Raw genomic sequence first — 18173 nt, 5'->3', positions numbered from 1 at the left:
GGGCGTTTTTTTGGTTCTAAAAATTTCTAAATGAAGACCTGCACACTCCTCGGTCTTCAAGCTCAATTTTCCCTTCAGATCTTCACATTCGTCACTTTTCAACCGGAGTTTGTCTTCAAGCTCACCATGAGCAACACTCTTGCATCGGAGCTGTTCTTCAAACCTGTCTCGTTCGAGCTTGATTCGTTGAAAGTAAGAGTCTTGGCTTGGCGATAGACCCGCATCAAACCAACGGAAGAAACGACAATCATCGTCCTTCCAGAATGGACACCGATAGTAACGGCGGCCAGGATTGGCCGTCGTCCTTGACGTCACAAGCTCAGCCGCGACATCGTGACTACAGAGAACAACAGGTGGACGAGGCCATTCCCAATTCCAACTTGAGCCGAACGACTGCGAACTTGAAGACGACATTCAATAGCCACCTGAATTGGAAATTCAAACCCAAACAAAATGTCATTATTTATGAAATTACTTTCCACAAAAAATTGCACCCCAAAGCCGAACACACATAACCCTTAAATTGAAAATGAACTGACATAAGCCGAACACGCATCAGACGAAATAAAATGGGGGATGAATGAATTGAGGTCAGAGAATATAACATAATTTCATATCCTTAAAATGTAGAGGAAATTACAAACCTCGACCCAGCCAAACAACCAAAAACGACGAAGAAACTGAATGTCGACCTAATGTGAGAGAATGAAATGAAGTGAGAGAAATAAAGTGGGAGAAGTGAACAAGATAAATTCATTCAAACTATAATGAACACCGCAGTATGTGGAAAATCACATTTGAGTTGTCACTTTTGCAGCCTATTGTCTGGAAAAGTGACCATGACGGCAGAGTAGGCCTGCAAATTGACTGAAATTGACTGAAATGCCCTTCAAGGCATAAGGGCCTTTTAGTCCGAAAAATGGCTACAAATATCTCATTTGTGATTATGGTTTAGGTCAGAGGCATGTGGCGATATTTTTTTTAGTCAGAGGTCTGGAGTGAAACTTTTGAAAAGGTCAGGGTTATTTTATGCAGTTCACTCTAAATTTTATGTCCAAATATGGTAGATTCTAAATGTGACTCTTAAACTGTGATGGACTTAAATGACAAAATGTGACTCTTAAACTGAGATGAACTTAAATGGCAAAATGTGACTCTTAAACTGGGACGGAGGGAGTATAATGTATATTGTCATTTTTTTACCAAATGAGTTTTAAGAAATTATTTTGACTTCATAAATAATCGAATATTTTGTTTGCATGATAATTTTTGCTTGCTAAAAAGTATACATAATTTTCTCCAAATCATAGATTATGGAACAATTGAAAAAAAATGTCAAAATTGATATATTTAATTATTTTTAATGTCAAAGTTATGACCATAGTTCATGAAATTTTGGTTATTTATCTTTTTTTTAATAAAAACTTGTGTGATTTACAAATTAATATTAAGATGATCAACAATGTTTACCCATATATTTTATGATGACTCGAACTTTTAACCTATTGGTTGAAAGGAAGGAAAGCGTCTTAACAAACTGCTAGAGTATTTTTTTTAAGGGTTCTCTCAAAATTAACAATCAGTTAAACCAGTCGATTATTCAATATATCCAATAATTTATTCGGTCCAGTTACTATTCTTTAAAGAAATATTTATCATTCAGGCAACTTTAAATAATGGAAAGATTAAAATAATATTCTTAAAATTTTGACCGGCATCTCAATATTTTGCTCAACTCACATTTCTTAAATCTAATACTGAAAAAAGTAAAACTTGTAATCCTAGATGAAGGGAGAAATAAATAGTGAAACTAATAAAATGGTGGTACACCAAACTCTAGGACAAAAAATTCCATCCAGTTGGAGACTCATTCCTATAGAGACTAAAGTATTAAACCAGAAAAAAATTATAACAAAATTACAGAGATATGAAAAATTGCACACAAAGGCCATCAACAATGATAATGGTATATATAATCTCATTTACACCATCAGTATTTCACTACTCCACTTCAAATACCGCTCTCTTTCAACCTGCCCTCAAAATGTCTGCACAAATTTATGTAATTACTCTTTTCAGACACAATAACAGTTGGAATATATTTCACTGCCTGTGGTTGCAAAAGCACCAGGATGATGACCTCTTAATTATTGCAATAGATTATATCAAGAAGGATTATCATGTTTTACGTTGCCAATTTGCGTAAAGTTTGATTTATGTGCCTCTTTACATAAATCAACGGAACAATGAGTATTGTTGGCTCACCATATTCATATTATAAATTAATGGGTTAATTATGTTTTGTGTTCCCAACTTTCAAGTGTTCCCTTCTAAACAACTCCAAGCTTTGGGAAAAGCTTGCTTTTTATGTCCCCTTTGCTGGGGATATTTGAGAAAAAAAAATTGACAGTTGGGCCACAAAACATATTACCCAAAAAATAAATCACCTCAATTAAACTATCGTCGACTTATGCATTTGGCGAGCTCTCATCGTTATGTCGCTAGTTTATGTCAAGTGGGAAAAAATTGCAGCAACGTTGGGGGGTTTTGAAAAGGAAACTTAAATTGGGGAAAATTCTTTCGAAAACGCTTGAATGTTGGAGACACAATGTGATAAACCCTTTAAAGAATGTATGGTCACAAGTGAAGAAAACGGCGCACCTTGTAAACATGTTCCTTGGGAGGGGAGATGGTCCTCTGATGTCACTGTTGCAAACCACTTTTGTCCCTGTGAAATTGGAAAGAATTATTTGATTAATTGACCAGATTATTAACTACAAGCATCCATAGGAAACAAAATAGTACTTACTCAAGTATATTTCCAAATGATTCTTCGTTGGTAGATGCAGATTTTTATGTTGTAAGTTGCAATTCATTGGCCTTGTTTATTTGTTTCTCAGAACTCAATCCAGGAAACTGCCCTATATCATGTCCTTTGAGAGGTTGAAATTCGTCGTGCAAACCTAAAGCAAACTCATCTGGGCTTGTTCCACCACTTTGGCAGTAGTCAGCAATCTGCATTAAAACTGTAACTGAGTTGGAGCAATACATGAAATATTACATACAATAAACGTGAAACACTAAGAATATTATGCAAGACCCTAAATATTCACACATTGAGGTCGCCTAATAAACTTCATTTTGTCACATAAGACAATATCCTAGCCATATCTGAATAGATATTTTTAACTGTCTTCGTTTACAAAGAGCCAAGGATAGTAATCAAAGAGAAGATAGCTTATACTCACACATTTAGGTATCTTAATTCCTCATGTTGCCCCCTAATAAAATAGAAGTCAATATCTAAATACATATGTTTAGTTGTCTTCAGTTGGAAAACACCCAGCATAATGCTATAAACGAATGAAATAAGCAAAGGAAACATATCAAATTTATACATCCTCCCACTTTAGATAATTACCCATCCCTTGAGTGTCAAGTTTAAGTAGTAATGATTTAAATATATTATATAAATAAACTAGAAACCATGTTCACGTGGTTAAAAAAGCAAGTATATCAATCTTCAATAACCAAATGATGAAAAAATAACCGAAACAAAAGTCATGATATTTGAAGTGTAGAGCAAAAATTTAGGGTATTATGCTAAACTGTGAGTAGAAAGCCAGAAAATCATGATGAGAAAGAGAGGAAGAAGTAAAAGACTTGCATGATTAGCAAGAGCCATGCCACTTAATGCTGCAGCTTCTAAGCTTGACCCCAATAGCCAATCACCACATATGCCTGCTCTTCCACGAGGATCAAAGATGCATGGAATGCCCGGTGAATTCGTGGGAAGCGCTGCACCCCTGTTAAGTTTCAAACATTTGATTCAAGCTACTCTAACCAGCAACGATTGATAGAAACTACTTCTACAATCTCAGGCTCCTTTACACTCTGTGCATGTATTGAAGTGGTGGAAAATGGCACGAGACTCGAGCAAAGATCCATGGACTTAAATGCATACACATGAGTAAATGTATTATAACATACCATAATTGCAGTCGGCTGTAGAAAGGACTTTTAAGTGAGTTTTCGGGCAGTCCTAAGGCAAGCTGGACACCTTCAAGCATGGCTTTCTTAACCTTTTCAGCTGTACTGGAAGGAATACTTTCCTGGTGAGAAAATGTATCATTTTAGAAAGTTTATTTAGCTTAATACATGTGAACTAATTTTCAGCTCAATAAAATGCATATTGATATTCACTACTGTATGGAGTGAGACTAACTTTCCATGAAACCTAGTATCCATCGATCTTCCTCTACTGAATGGCTTTACAAATATTAACCATAGTGAAGGGGATAGTCAATTGGACAACAGGTGCGCATTCATAAATTTTGCATTTCAAATTCAACAGTTACCTAAAACAATTTGAGGTTGAAGTCATCATGATGACATTCATATATGGTTTGCTTCTAAATAAACTCATTATTCAGATGCTTCACAAGGATAGGTTTTCCACACAAGAAGTCAGACAACTGGTCTATGGCACAGTGCTGTCAGAAGTTGGTAATAATAAAGCCTCAAAAACTTTCAAACTTGGGCTTTGTTGTTAATTTTGTTTTGACTTAAATAAGTCTGCTATTACACACTCAATCAGAAAACTTGATGTTCAGAAAAACATATTCATTTTGGCAACTGTCGAGCAGGACACCTGTAGTTATTAGCTAACCTGAGGAACTTTATTCTGCTTTCCGAAAGCTGCTGTGCTGAAAAAGGTCCAACAGTGAGGCCTACTAGTTTGGGAGCCAAAAAGTTTAGTTGTATTATTTGCCATCCATGAGAGAGAATCAATTCCTTCAACAAAGGCTCCTTCAAGAGGGATTCCTGATGCAGTGGAAGGGACAGGAAGAGGATCCTCAAATGCTGCCAGAAGGGCCCATATAGAACTCAAATCAAGTCTCTGTACACAATGGGGTGTTAGCAAAACGAGGAAAATGAAAAAGCCATTTGAGGTCAGTATTAAAGTACCTTCATTTGCCTAGCAATTAGTGGTAACCCAGATGAAGCAAGCAATCGATTTGCACATTTTCCTGGTTCCATATACAGTAAGATACAAACACCAATAAGAAGTAATGAAGTATACTATACAACTGATTAAGCATTGCACTGGCATTCAGTATCCAAGGTACAAACTGGCAAAGAAAATAACGAGCACCAACTTGATTTTAATGAGGTCAGGGGGGTAAAGCCCATATGCAGAGAAAAGTGGATCACTTTTTAAACAAATGGCTTCCAGTAACCCTAAACCCTAAATCAAAGTCTCACCGGTAATACATGAAATAATTAAATAGTCTAAAATACTCACCATTATGTGCAATTACAATTACATCAAAGTGTCCGCAAGGCTTCCCATTTTCACTCAAGTACCATTTTCCATTATAAGGCTCCATTTTACTAACCCAGCAAGGACGCACCACATTCATCATAGATGTCTGCAACATTCATTTTCATAAATGTAAACCAGTTATGAATAAAAATGAAAAACGTTACATTACATGACAGGAAAAACTAAAAGGTTAACAGACCTTTACTCCTTTAGTATTTATTAGCAAAGGATGACAGAGAAGAAGCTCAAAGCAGTGATAATGTTGCTCAATTTTAATAGAACAGTCAACAGAATAATATCAGGTGACACCTATAGTATGTACAAAAGACCATGTAAATCATGTTACTACTATTTCAGGCAACTTCTAGAATCTTTTTAAATAGCTGTTCTAAGATTTAATGAGTAAAAAAGATGTAGTTATTCAAGAGAATGAAAAATCAGATAATCAAAACCCCTGAATGGAATTGGAAAATCATAAGGATCTTCCTTATCAATCTAAAGGTGAAATAGAACAGTATTCTCAATACGATAATCTAAGTTCCATGATGATAATTAGTCTAAATATTTCATGCAAATGGCCAAAAGATAGCAATAAAATATATTTTGAAAACAAAAGGAAAGGACTAGTGTAATTAGTTTATGGACACGGTATTACTAACATTTAGGCCGACACAGCAGATGCACAGGCAGTCTTATTGGCAGGATATGTAAACCCAGAAGAAGAAGCACCTCAGAAATTATGGATTCAGCAAGAGGTCGCATCCCATTAACACCAATATATCTTGGAGGTGAAGGAGGAAGTGGATTGAAATTCCCTCCAGACTGAAGCTCTCCAATTGCACCATCCCATTGACGAACAAGACCATTCTTAGACCACAGGTCAACCATTTCAGCAAAGTTAGGATCACTGACTGTGAAGAACTGGGCAGCGTGATCAAATGTTAAGGCTTCAGGACCAACAATTCTGGTTCCCATTCTTCCTCCTAACCCATGAATTCCCTGATGATGATAAGCATAATTAGAAAAAGTACATGAAATTTTTATTACATCATGCACAAAGTATACTTTAAGAAGAGTTATTGGCTAGGATTTTTAACCCTGATTTTGAACTGTAATTCTGAAGATGGCTGCTTAACATGTATAATTCAAGAGTCAAGACAATGGTGATTAGCATGACATCAAAGAACTAATTTGGTGTTTTTGTTGTGTGTCTCATATACTATCTAAATAGGTCATAGAATGTTCTCTTGAAAAGCATGGATACAATTAAACATGTCCATGCGTCATATTTACAGGGACTAAAGAGATCTGTTCATATGCGCATAGCGAGTTTACAACATGAAGGTAATGTTAATTTTCATGCCAAATATCCGGAAAAAAACTCGAAACCATTGTGTCACTTTGCTACCATGGCCGTCGGTGAACTATATGCAATTTCGGCCAACTTGTCAAGACATTTGATATTATGACTATAAGAGCATAGAGTTGCTTCCTCAGTTGAGATAAAGATAATCCTACAGGTTTATCAAATGCATCTTTGAATGACTATGTTTAAAAATGAATTCTTATGTGATCAATGGAACATGTCGAAAGCTATGCAACAAAGTAAAAACGGTTCCAGCATGTTAAGCACATAAATTCCCTGCAGAAAGCAATCAAATTTCGACATGCCACCACCAACCGCAGCAGCAACTTGATTTCATGACTACACATTAGAACAGCATTCCATCCCCAAATCGAAATTGAGAAAATTCCTAACCCTAAAAATGAGAAGCCTAAAAAAAATTGCAAATTGAAGGAGAAGTAGCAACGAACCGTGTCAAAAACAGTGGACTTAATGCCTCTCTTCTGGAGATAGAGAGCACAGAGAACGCCAGACATACCACCGCCAATAATTCCAACCACCGGGTCGGTCGAAATTGGAACCGTGAAGTTGACCTGTTCCTGAGTGAAGCTTTTCTTGAGAACAGAACGCCTGGAAGCGCCATAAGAAGGTTTCCTTCTTGGGCTATTCATAGGCTTTCTCCGCGGCACTTTGCTTTTATCATCATTGTTGCAGTAGATTAGGGTTCTTGGGGAGGTGGATTTTGGAGAGAGGAAAGAGGGGAAAGGAGTGAGAGTGATGGAGCCAGATAGTAAGGTCATTGCCTACTCTGAAAAGGATAATATCAATGGCTTTTCTTCTTTTGCGTTAACAAGGCAGGCAGGTGCAGGTAGCGGTTAAATTTGGTTAGAGCTTCAACAATGTTTTATCCTCCTCCTTTTCCACATGTAGTGGTCCTTAAGAGACACCCTAAGCATTTTACTATTGTTTTATTAATTAATTTAAATGTTTTCAAATATATAAATGTAAACTTAGAAAAAACACAACGATTAACTAAGAACGGCAAAAAAATCATTTATTATAAAAAAAATTACACGGGTTAGAAATAAAAAAAAAATTGACTATCCTACAAAAGCCCCAACTTCCGGCTCAACTCATCGATCAACCTCTGGAGGAATTCGGCTCTGGCCGGATCCGTACACTTCATAAGGGCGTTTTGCGTATCCAACAACGTCCGTGTCATCGAGGTCGTTGCCAAATCCGCGTAGGCAAGTGTCGCCGGGGTCGGGGTCAGGGTCGGGATCGGCAATGGGGTCGGGGGGCGAGGAGGATGTCGCCTTCGTCTTCCCCTTGTTCTTCACAGCCTTGACGCCTATGGGACGCCGCCGGGAGGACATCGGTGTGCCGGAAGTCTCTTCCTCCGTGCACGTCTGGTTGAGGTCCACCGGACGAGTTCCGCTTTCGCTGGTCGTGTAACCACCAGTGTCGGTAGTCTTCGTCCTCTTCGCCGTACCGGTGTGTAGAATCCCGCCTTGTAACTTCTGTTTGTCCCTCAAGAGCGTCCAGATGTTGAAATGCTTGAAGTCGTCGTACATGGACTGGTACGACAACAGCGCTCTATCGCGCACGTCGCTCAAGCTCTTGCTGCTTCCCTGATCCCTCGAGCACTTCTCGTACTCTGCCGCAAAAGGGTTGACTTGCTTCTTCACCTGATCTCAGTGCTTGCGGAGCTGCTCCCATTTGCCCTTGTACGCGCTCGGCGGCTTCGCCTCATTGTAGCGCTCGGCGATGCGCTCCCAGTACGCGAGCTGCCTTTGGTTGTTCGCGAATATCGGGTCCTCCGATATATCCACCCAACACCTCGCCAAGACGAGGGTTTCACCCGGCTGGTAGTTTGTACGGGCGGGGGTGTACTCTTCACAAGTTGTCGGAGGTGGCAACTTGTGCGCCCGGTGCTTGGTCCGCTTCTTTCTGGAGGCGGCGCGACGGGAAGCGGCGGCAGGGCGAGTTGGAGACGGCTCCATGTCGGAGAGATCGTACGAATCCGTACTGAACTCCGGATCGTATTGCGTGTTGGCGTCGAACGACCGATATTCGCCAGGTTGGGTACCCGGCCACCATGCGCCATCTCCAAACATCGGGGCTACTAGGACTTGAGTATCCACCGGAATCCATTTTATAGCGTAATTGAGAGTTTAAAAGTAAACCGAAAAGTTACAAATGAATGGTGAAGCTGGGGTATATATATAACAATTTTTTTATTTAAAAAAAAATAAATTAAAACGCGTTGCATCGTCCGCGCCATCATTCGCCCCACTGTGGATGCTCTTATATAGCAAATCATTACAGTTAATTAAATAGAGAAATGAATAATACTCCTATTAGTATGAATAAAAATATTAATTTTATGTATTTTTTAATAAAATTAAAGATAAAGCGGATATTAGAAAAAATAAACATGCACCAATAAAATTGGTCTCTGTTTTCTCCTCTTGCTCGACGAGATTGTGAGGCCAACTTTAATTTTTTTTATTTTTGAAATTTATCAGTGATGAGATAGAGTGAAAGAAGGTTTTTCACTTTTACTATAAATTTAATCCACTTACTCATGTCCATTAACTTATTCAACTCACTTTTCTTTAGCTTTCTTAAAACTCATGTCATAACTAAATAGTGAAAGAGGAAATAATTTATGCTTTTCAATTTTAAGTGACATAAATAGTGAAAGAGGAAATAATTTATGCTTTTCAATTTTAAGGGACAAATGAAGTAATTATTAATTAGGAGTACGTGACAAGTCAGGTGTCAAACCACCCGCGAAGAATGGTAATTGCTTGTTACGCTTAAATCTGTGGACAACAAAAATAAGACGATGTAACTTGGTCCGACAACAAAAATAAGACGATGTAACTTGGTCCAATCTTTTCTTTTACGGCTAAAAGTCCTACTAATCAAAAGCTCTGTTGCAACACAAATGTCATTCAGCAGAAACTAAAATTAGTTCAAATACATTCTGCATAACGTAATAACTCAAGCAAGACAATAACCCTACAGCAAAACCACAAGTTATACAGATAATAAGCAAAATGTGTTATTTGTAAGAGCACAGGACGCTATAAATTACACAAAATATACAACTCAGAATTCAGACATCACCTTTGGCAAGTCACTGCAGGTAACAAAGTTGCCTTGCACAGTCATATGGAAACTCGAGAGAGTTTTCCAGGCGAAGGTAAAACTACAACTACCAGTAAAACATCAACATCAAGATTGAACTGCAATATCTGCATTCCCCTGCTCTTTTGCTCGAGAATTTTCACTCTTCTCTTTTGATTGTTTCGTGGGAATCTTGGCTTTGTTAGATCCATTTTACTTCCACGCATTAGTTTGATCCTTACTTTTAGGGGTTATAGGTGAGGCCTTTTTCAGAAGAGGAGAAGCTTTGCCTTCTCTATAGACACCTACACTGTGACGAGATGCTCGCCCATAAGATACCTTGTCCTCAGGAATCGATTTGACTGCATCACCGCAGCTCTTTCTCCTGGTTAGATTAGGTGATTTGGCACGGGTGACAGGCAGCTGTATATAAACAAATTTAGTACAAAATGATACGAACATGCAAGAAAATAAATGATTTACCATGGCATAATATATAAGGAGTACTTGGAATGCATTTGAATAAGTCAGATTATGTAGACCAAGCTGCATATAATAGGAAAACGTAAACCTTTTTTAGCTCGACTTTTGGTGGAGGACCTTCACGATAGAAGCTAGGGACAGGATTTGCTTTGTACATCATGTTCCTCCTAAGCTGCTTTATTGCTGCCTGTTCTTCTTCCTGCATATTGAGATGTAGGTTAAGATATAAATTTTGAAATAATCCCAAATAAGAAGGAAAGGAGAGAAGGAATATAGAGGTCAGACAAAATCGGTAAGTTGCAAGAGGTGGTAATTACGAAAACCAAGCAAAGCAATACCTTGGTTCTAGCTTCATAGTCATGTTTTTCTTTCTCCAACGCTTTGTGCTTCTCTTCCAACTTAGTGTAAAACTAAGAAAGAAAGATCAGGAGAAATGATAAGAATGTGAAGAATTCGAAAACACTGCACATTGGACTTCATTCTGCATGAAAAGTACCTCCTTACGCCTCTCTAAACGGTTTCCACAATTGAATCTTGGAGCAACTGGAACTGTGACTCTCATCCGTACAGAAGTTGCAGTACTACAAATACTAAGGAAGTAACATACAAACAAGAGACCAAGAGCACAGCAGATGTACTACTAAACTGGAGGGGGGGGGCAGCAAGGAAAATAAAGTGGGAGTGGGGAAGTGCAAAAGAGATCAAGCACAGAGAAAGACGCAGCTAGAGGATACGAGGAAGCCAAGGACCAATTATCTTCTTCATCGTTATAATTTCTGCAATGAGGCGCCAGCAGCTTCCTTGAAGACAAATGTGCGATTGGCTGGAACAGGAACAGCCATCATCATTCATCAGCAAAATGAGTAGCATGTCAATCACAAAGCCAAAACCATATATACTTGCTACAGACTCTTAAGCCATATCAATATTGTACTTACACAGCATATATCTAACACGGCCCAACCATATATACTTGCTACAGACTCCAAGCCATAACAAAATGAGTAGCATGCCAATCACAAAGCCAAAAATCTTGACTCACTTGATTTAATATAGACATCTTCCATATCAAAATGGTTTGGATGGAGTTTATAAAATACAGTGTATTATATGACAAAGCCCAAAGAAAGGACTGGGATGAGATACAAAACTGACATGATGTTTAGAGGAAATAACTCACCTGCAATTTCTTTGCTGATCCTGGAGAATGTGAATCACGAGACTTGGGCAAAATTTCTGTACCAGAATCATTGCTTTCAGACCCATTAGAATGGTTTACATGCGAGTTTTGTTTATCATCCTCTAAACTAGGAGTTAGGGGCTCTAATGGATCTGCATCAGTTATCCCATTAAGAGTAGACCCCGATGCAGGTTTTGCTGGCGAGTTTGACTTTTTTTCAGGAGACTTCTGAGCCTCAGCATTGAAAATCTTCTCCTCAGGTTGGTGATTGTTGCTTTTCAACCCCAGCACATCTTGTTTCTTATCGTAGTCGTCCGGAACTCTAGCATTCGTGTCATTGTCATTCATCTCATAATCATTTTTTCCAGATTTCTCTTGTACAGCTTTTGGAGCAACACAGATGGTGCCATTTGATTTATCATTGACCATGTTGGACTTTTTATCAATACGAAGACCTACAACATCTCTCCCCATCTGCCTGCATTAAAAAAAAGTCAAGGTATCAACTAAATACCTATTTTTCTACAGATACTTTTCTATCACAACTGAATAAGAAGACTGACAGGCTGACGTCCGAAAACCCCTCCAAGAAAAAAGAACTCTTTAGATTTAGAAAGGAATATGCACAGGAAAATATATTGAACAACCATAGTTGGCAAAAGAAAACAAAAGGGAAGGAATGGAAAGAACTGCAATGTGCTCCATCAAAGTGAGAGCTAATGGCAATAATTGCTCATAGTTTAATTACATCTAGCTAACTACACTCCCGTTCAAACTAATGATGGTCAAGACTCTCAAGGAAGCATGGCTTAAGCTGAAAAGCGAGGAAAAGTATATAGTTTCAGAGAGAATTGTTGATACAGGATAAATGTTTTTATGCTGGTGATAGCTCAAGTTGAAACAAATTAAAGCTTTCAGAGTTATAATCAATAGTAAAAATTTAAGAAAGGGCATCAAGTTCTTTTCATCGCAGAGATTCAAAGGAAATGAAACAGTTCTAATCATTTTTGAATCTCCCTTCAACTACTTGTATTAATTCGTTCGGTGGAAATATTTTCAACGTTAAACAGTGACAAACTTTTCAACGCTACACAGTAAAGAATACTGTTTTGCTGAACCGGCCTAATAAATACTGCCCTTTAAGTTCAATCTAAAATAAAACATGATGTGCCTTTTTCAGCGGAGAAATTTCGGAATAAGGGATTAATTTCGCTGACCTTTTGAAATTTGGGATTAAATTCGCTGACTTTTCAAAATATGGGATTGAGGCGCGCGAATTTTTCGAAATAAGGGTTTTTTTCATTTTTCCACTTTTTTCTTCTTTTTTTTCTTATTAATTCCATCACAAAATATATGGATAGACCAAATTACCCATAAAAATTTGAAACCCCGATTATGATTCTGCTCGCATACTGATAATTGAAACTTCCACTACGAAACCACCGTCCCACCCAACCACCATCCATATCTGATAATTTGGTTCATATTGTAATTGGGGGAAAAACAAATAAATTTGTCTATTGGGATAAAGTATTCGATTAAAGAAGGGCTTAAATATCGAAAATAGGCTTGTTAAAATGTAAAATCTTCAACCCCCAACCACCGAAGCTAGAGAGAAATTGGGGTTTCAGAATTAGGGATTCAAATTATCAGAGATATGCTAAAATTGAGGTTTTAAATCTTGGGATAGTTTAGTCCATTCATATATTTTTTGATGAAATTAATAAGAAAAAGAAGAAGAAAAAAGATGACAAATGAAAAAACCCTTATTTCGAAAAATTCGCGCGCCTCGATCCTATATTTTGAAAGGTCAGCAAATTGAATCCCAAATTTTGAAAGGTCAGCCTTATTCCGAAATTTCTCTTTTCAGCGAAACATTAAAAGGCTATAACAAAAAAAAACGAAAAAAATGAAATGTATTAAAGGGGCCATACGAGATTCCCAGCGAATTACTGAAAATGTGGATAAGAGGATCAGTTGGAAGCACCAAACCATCAAATAAAATATACTAATAATGAAAAGGCATCTGGAAACAGAAACAGAAAATTTATCACACATCGTAACCTTATCGGCGAAAACAATCAGTTCAAAAGCTAAATTGCCATGAAATTCAAACGTCACAGTTAACAATACCCTCATCTATCAATCGAGAAATCATCGCTGCCCGACTCCCAGCCTCAACTATTATCAACACTTTATTATTCTTTTTGAAAAAAAAAAGGCTCAGCTATAAAAAAAATTAAAAATGAAAAGAAAGGAAATTGCATATATCATGTGGTAGAAAGCTAAAAATACCTAAATCTTAACAAAAATTTCACTGACACAGTTCAGTGAGAGATAAAATAGAAACACTTAAATCCTAAAAAAAGGAAGCAGCTGAGGAATAAGCAGCAGCCAGAAACACCAGATTACTAACATACAACATGCAGATCGAACCAAATATTACAAGACAAATGATTCTCAAACAAATAGAGCTAATATTTGCTTAGAAACGAAAGAGACTTCTCACAAATGGGGTTTTCTTTCCTCCTCCTTTCTGCTCTCGATCTGAGCGACAAGATCTTCAAATAAATTGGGTAACAAAACACGGCCTCAAACGCTACCACAGCCTGCGACGAGCAAACGTGAGCGCAACTCGCTGGTCTCTCTCTCTCCGAACCCACTGCTCTCTCTCTTTCTGAACCAAACGGAGGTTTTGTGCGCTCTCTCTCTCTTCTATTTTTCCCAACAGCATATTTCAACCTTGCCATTTTCTTTTCCCTTTTATCATTATTTTTCTGTTATTTTTATTTTGTTTTTCCGAATCCACTCGAATCTCGTAACCGCTGGTGTCGGGCCGTTGTTGTTTTATTTATTTTCTCTTTTTTATATTTTTTTGGGGGAATATTTTCTTTTTTTGCAAAAGACAAGAATATAGTGGTGGTACTTAATTACTCAATTTTCAATAAGTGCCTTGATATTGTTTTATTCTCTGCCTAATAGGAGAATTTAGAAAGGAAAAGCTCTATCAATGTTTAATTCTGAAAATATTTAAAATTACAAAATATAAAGAAGTTCATGGCGAATGATATTATGATAGCTCAATTGATGTGACGAAATCCTTCCACCAATAAAAAATTTTAAAAAATGTGAAATATAAATATGAAATTGACAAATTAATTAGAGCTACATGATTATACCAATAGTCCAACACAATGCAAAACACCTGAATTTCCGGTGGGAAATTCTGCCACTGTATAAATGCTATCGATAAATATGTCTTAAATTAATATACGAAAATGAAATTAAAAAAAGGTCTTTGAAAATGAAATAGAACAGATAAGTCAAAAAGGCAGAGGAATTTGAATTGATTAGTGGTGGGAGTGTTTGAAATTGAGAGAGGGCCGGTTTTTGCACTCCAACTTTTAATACTTAGTGGGCCCCGTCTTCAATTAAAGTCATACTTCTACTATTATTATTAACTCAGCAGGTGAAGTAGATTATGGCTTTTACTTTTTGTGGGCTGATTTTAACTACTACTACTACTATTATTACCTTTTCTTTTAATTGACATCTTGTCTTCACAATAATATGTAAAAGAAAGTGATAGAGTTGGATGATTCCATACCAAAAAATATAGTAGCACTAAAAAGGTAAACCATACAAACAATCTATAATGTTTGCATCATTTTCGATTTTCTCGGCATCTCTTGGTTATATGATGTAACTTCCGACTAGATTTTTGTAATAATAAAGTTTATTTTACAATGTGAGAATTAATTTTACGAAAGGTTAACAAATTATAATTGTGTATCAAAATGAGTATCAAACAAAATTTCGTATGAAAAATATGTACTCCATTCAACTTTTATTTTCTTTCCAATATGCCTATTTTGTATAGCAATTACGATGAAAATTTTAGCAATTTCGTTGATGAATCTTTTGTTATTTTCTTCGGTATAAGAATTGATATACAATTAATCATACTGCGGTGTAGATTGTGCTAATATGCACGTACATAGATTCAGAGTCATTTGGATTATATTATCAGTGTCGGAAGTGTACCGTATGTATTAATTTGTAAGCTACTCGATAAAATTATATTGTTAAAATAAATATTTTGATAACATTGATAAAAGTCCAAACTTCATGTATCTATAATTAATTTTCTTTTGGATTGTACTAATGTGCACCATACACATGTATTAACTTGTAAGAATTAAACAGATCGTAGATAAATTTTGTTGAAATGGTGTTTTTGGATTATAATAATAAAAGTTCAAACTTCATGAATCACATTAATATATAAGCATGCTTTAAGATTGATAGGATTTATAAAGTGAAACAAAGTCTGTAACTAAAAAGTAATCACTTGGGAGTTTAGAATTTACCCTATTCTTTTTCTTTCTTTTTTTTTATAGAAAAGTTCACCTCCATCGTTATCTACCACCATATATTTAATTTCTTTAAAACAAATGTCTAAATCGTTTTTAATGTTATAATCTCTCATTATATATTTGAACGAATAACTATTTTTTTTATTTCAACATATACAACTAATAAACTAATTGGTGCTTGAAAATTCATTTTTAACTTTTCTAATTCAATAGATACATACAGCCATAGTTATCAAATCCTTAATATCCTATCACCAATTTATGTACCAAAGGAGGTGTATTGTGTTTTCCGCTTCCTTTTTAGTATCTTTAATAATTTGTAATCATTAAAAACAAATTATTACAACGGGTATGTTAGGTAAATTAGGTTTCATAGTCGTTCGAAATTTGTCTATCGAATTACATTGAAGAATCGATCGAAAGAAAAAGAAGACATGATTCGATTAAGATAAAAACAATTATGGACTATAGTTGGATTTATTCGAACTCCAATCACATCATCGTACTAGTAAATCCATGTGTATTGCAAATTGAGCTATACATACGTAGACTGAACAATTTATACTACTATTGTAGTTCTTGGATTAAAATAAAGCAAGTTGCGTGCTTTACATTCTTCTTTAGTTTATATATTTTCTAAAGTTCTTTACGGAATGCGGATACAATTAATTATTGAATATAATATTAATATAATTAAAGGACATTATTCCCGATATAATAAAATTTAATAATGATTAATTAAATGCTTGAATTACACTCTGGTGGAATCTAAATCTATTTTTGCAAATTCACTTTGACTTTTTTACGGAGTTTTACATTATATATGCATCTACTGTAGTAGGATTACTTATATAGTGAAAAATACAAAAGTCTAAACTAAATAATTATGAAATTTGTAAAAAAGTAACATTTGGCATAATACGTACAAAGTCAATTTGATGCTTTGGATTCCTAAGAGCATCCACGATGGCGGCTAGCGGACCGGCTAGCCGATTCCCGGCGCTGGCCGGTCCGCTCGCCGAACCATTGCAGGCGACGAGCGGCAAATCGGCGAGCGCACGCCGATTTTCGGGCGCTGGGCGATGCGCTCTCTGATCGGCTGGCCGCCATTGCAGGCTCCCGATCGGCCAGCTCAATTTTTTTTTCTTTTTCGAAACACTATATATACACGATCTGTATGTCTATATTTCGATCTCAACTTTGAACCAGAAATCGATCATAAGAAGAGGCTGAAGACGAAGAGTCGCGTCTCTTCGTTTTCAAATTATTGCAAATTAGTCCTTCAACTTTCGGAAATTACATTTCCGGATGAAGTTTCTGTACAACAGCTTTAATGGAAATAAAAAATTTCCAAGCTGACCTACCCCAACCGGGGGCGCTGCCCCTTGGACCCCGCTACTCAGGGGGCGCTGCCCCCGAACCCCCATCTAATCATAACGAATTCAAATGAGTGTACACTCCGCCCTTTCAACTTATTTGATGTCTCATTATGATCATATTGATCAATCAAGTTAACCCAATTACACTAAAATATCCACACAATTTGCACGCCATTTTCATTCGCACCACTTGTTTTAATTGGAGAGTTGTGGGCGCAGAGGACTGCACGTCGTTAGATTTTTTTTTGAATTAATGTACTTTTTTAAATTTCAATATTATTATTGAGTTTTCCCGTATCTGTGTTGTAAAATTAATTCCGTATTTTGTGTGATTGTTAATTATGTGTTTTTATAATCTTGTTTATTGTGGCTAGGCTATGGCTAGGCTATTGCTTGTAAAGTTACTTGTCCTGATGATGTGGCATGCGGAGTTTTTAGTGCTGCTGATGTGGTAGGAAGAGTTTATGGCTGGGCTATAGCTGGGCTATTTCTATTGGAGATGTTCTAAGACAGAATGTGGAATAAAATGTGAAAGAAGAAAAATAGTGGGTCAATCTGCGTCGTCAATAGACAATAGTTATGCCAAACAAATAGATAAAACTGAGTCGTGCACCACTCAATTATTTTATTAATGAATATACGACCAACTAAATTATTCATGAAATATTGGAACTTACGAGAGGTGCGTAACGTGTTGATGCCAAATCTTGGTCCGAATTTAGTTAGGTAATAAAATAATGTATCGATTATTTATTGGCATATAATTAAGAAAATTAATGCTTAGACTGATTCAATGGGCCAACTCAAAGAATTGTCTATTCTTTAATTTTATGAAGAAAATGGTATCGACTGAAAGAAGCTTTACGCCCCCACTCTTAATCATTTCGCATCTTATAATTATGATCTAATTTGATAGTCAAGCCTTTGCCAATAAACACTATTTTAGCTG

General features: G+C 36.5%; 2 protein-coding genes across 6 annotated transcripts; both read right to left on the bottom strand.

The window, feature by feature from the left end:
- Positions 1-1786: 1786 nt before the first annotated feature.
- Positions 1787-7549, bottom strand: LOC121811136 (renalase-like). 2 transcript variants are annotated; one of them, XR_006052510.1, is made up of 10 exons: positions 7142-7549; positions 6056-6325; positions 5306-5432; positions 4969-5030; positions 4670-4900; positions 3991-4112; positions 3668-3806; positions 2810-3015; positions 2662-2728; positions 1787-2048 (listed from the first exon to the last, which is right to left on the bottom strand). XR_006052510.1 is itself a non-coding variant. In XM_042211934.1 (9 exons), exons 1-8 carry the CDS (start codon positions 7469-7471, stop codon positions 2854-2856), a joined length of 1443 nt encoding a protein of 480 aa, XP_042067868.1. In that variant the 5' UTR covers positions 7472-7549; the 3' UTR covers positions 1787-2728; positions 2810-2853. The 2 variants fall into 2 exon arrangements, 1 of the variants encoding a protein (XP_042067868.1); XM_042211934.1 differs by having other exon boundaries at positions 1787-2728.
- A 2098-nt stretch (positions 7550-9647) lies between these two features.
- LOC121742280 (protein WVD2-like 1) lies at positions 9648-14234 on the bottom strand. 4 transcript variants are annotated; one of them, XM_042135378.1, is made up of 7 exons: positions 13972-14234; positions 11470-11947; positions 11024-11112; positions 10786-10870; positions 10628-10699; positions 10378-10488; positions 9648-10229 (listed from the first exon to the last, which is right to left on the bottom strand). In XM_042135378.1, the coding sequence occupies exons 1-7, from the start codon at positions 14217-14219 to the stop codon at positions 10020-10022; spliced, it is 1293 nt and encodes a 430-aa protein (XP_041991312.1). In that variant the 5' UTR covers positions 14220-14234; the 3' UTR covers positions 9648-10019. The 4 variants fall into 4 exon arrangements, with proteins under 4 accessions (XP_041991312.1, XP_041991316.1, XP_041991314.1 ...); XM_042135382.1 differs by having other exon boundaries at positions 11470-11943; positions 13979-14117; XM_042135380.1 differs by having other exon boundaries at positions 13979-14116.
- Between the last annotated feature and the right edge of the window lie 3939 nt (positions 14235-18173).

This window comes from Salvia splendens, chromosome 7 (genome assembly GCF_004379255.2).
Source record: "Salvia splendens isolate huo1 chromosome 7, SspV2, whole genome shotgun sequence".
Taxonomy (NCBI): Eukaryota; Viridiplantae; Streptophyta; class Magnoliopsida; order Lamiales; family Lamiaceae; genus Salvia; species Salvia splendens.
The sequence above is the reverse complement of the archived record's forward strand: the minus strand, read 5'-3'. Positions and strand labels throughout refer to the sequence as shown.

Bases quoted from the DNA above. Each gene is read 5' to 3' on its own strand.
- LOC121811136 (XM_042211934.1), bottom strand. From the start codon at position 7,471: ATGACCTTACTATCTGGCTCCATCACTCTCACTCCTTTCCCCTCTTTC. The intron at 3,807-3,990 runs GTATGTTATAAT...GAAACTTAACAG, and splicing joins TACAGCCGACTGCAATTATG to GGGTGCAGCGCTTCCCACGA. The intron at 3,016-3,667 runs GCAAGTCTTTTA...GTTTTAATGCAG, and splicing joins GCATGGCTCTTGCTAATCAT to ATTGCTGACTACTGCCAAAG.
- LOC121742280 (XM_042135378.1), bottom strand. From the start codon at position 14,219: ATGGCAAGGTTGAAATATGCTGTTGGGAAAAATAGAAGAGAGAGAGAG. The intron at 11,113-11,469 runs GTGAGTTATTTC...TTCCTGTTCCAG, and splicing joins GATCAGCAAAGAAATTGCAG to CCAATCGCACATTTGTCTTC. The intron at 10,871-11,023 runs GTATCCTCTAGC...TAGTATTTGTAG, and splicing joins AATTGGTCCTTGGCTTCCTC to TACTGCAACTTCTGTACGGA.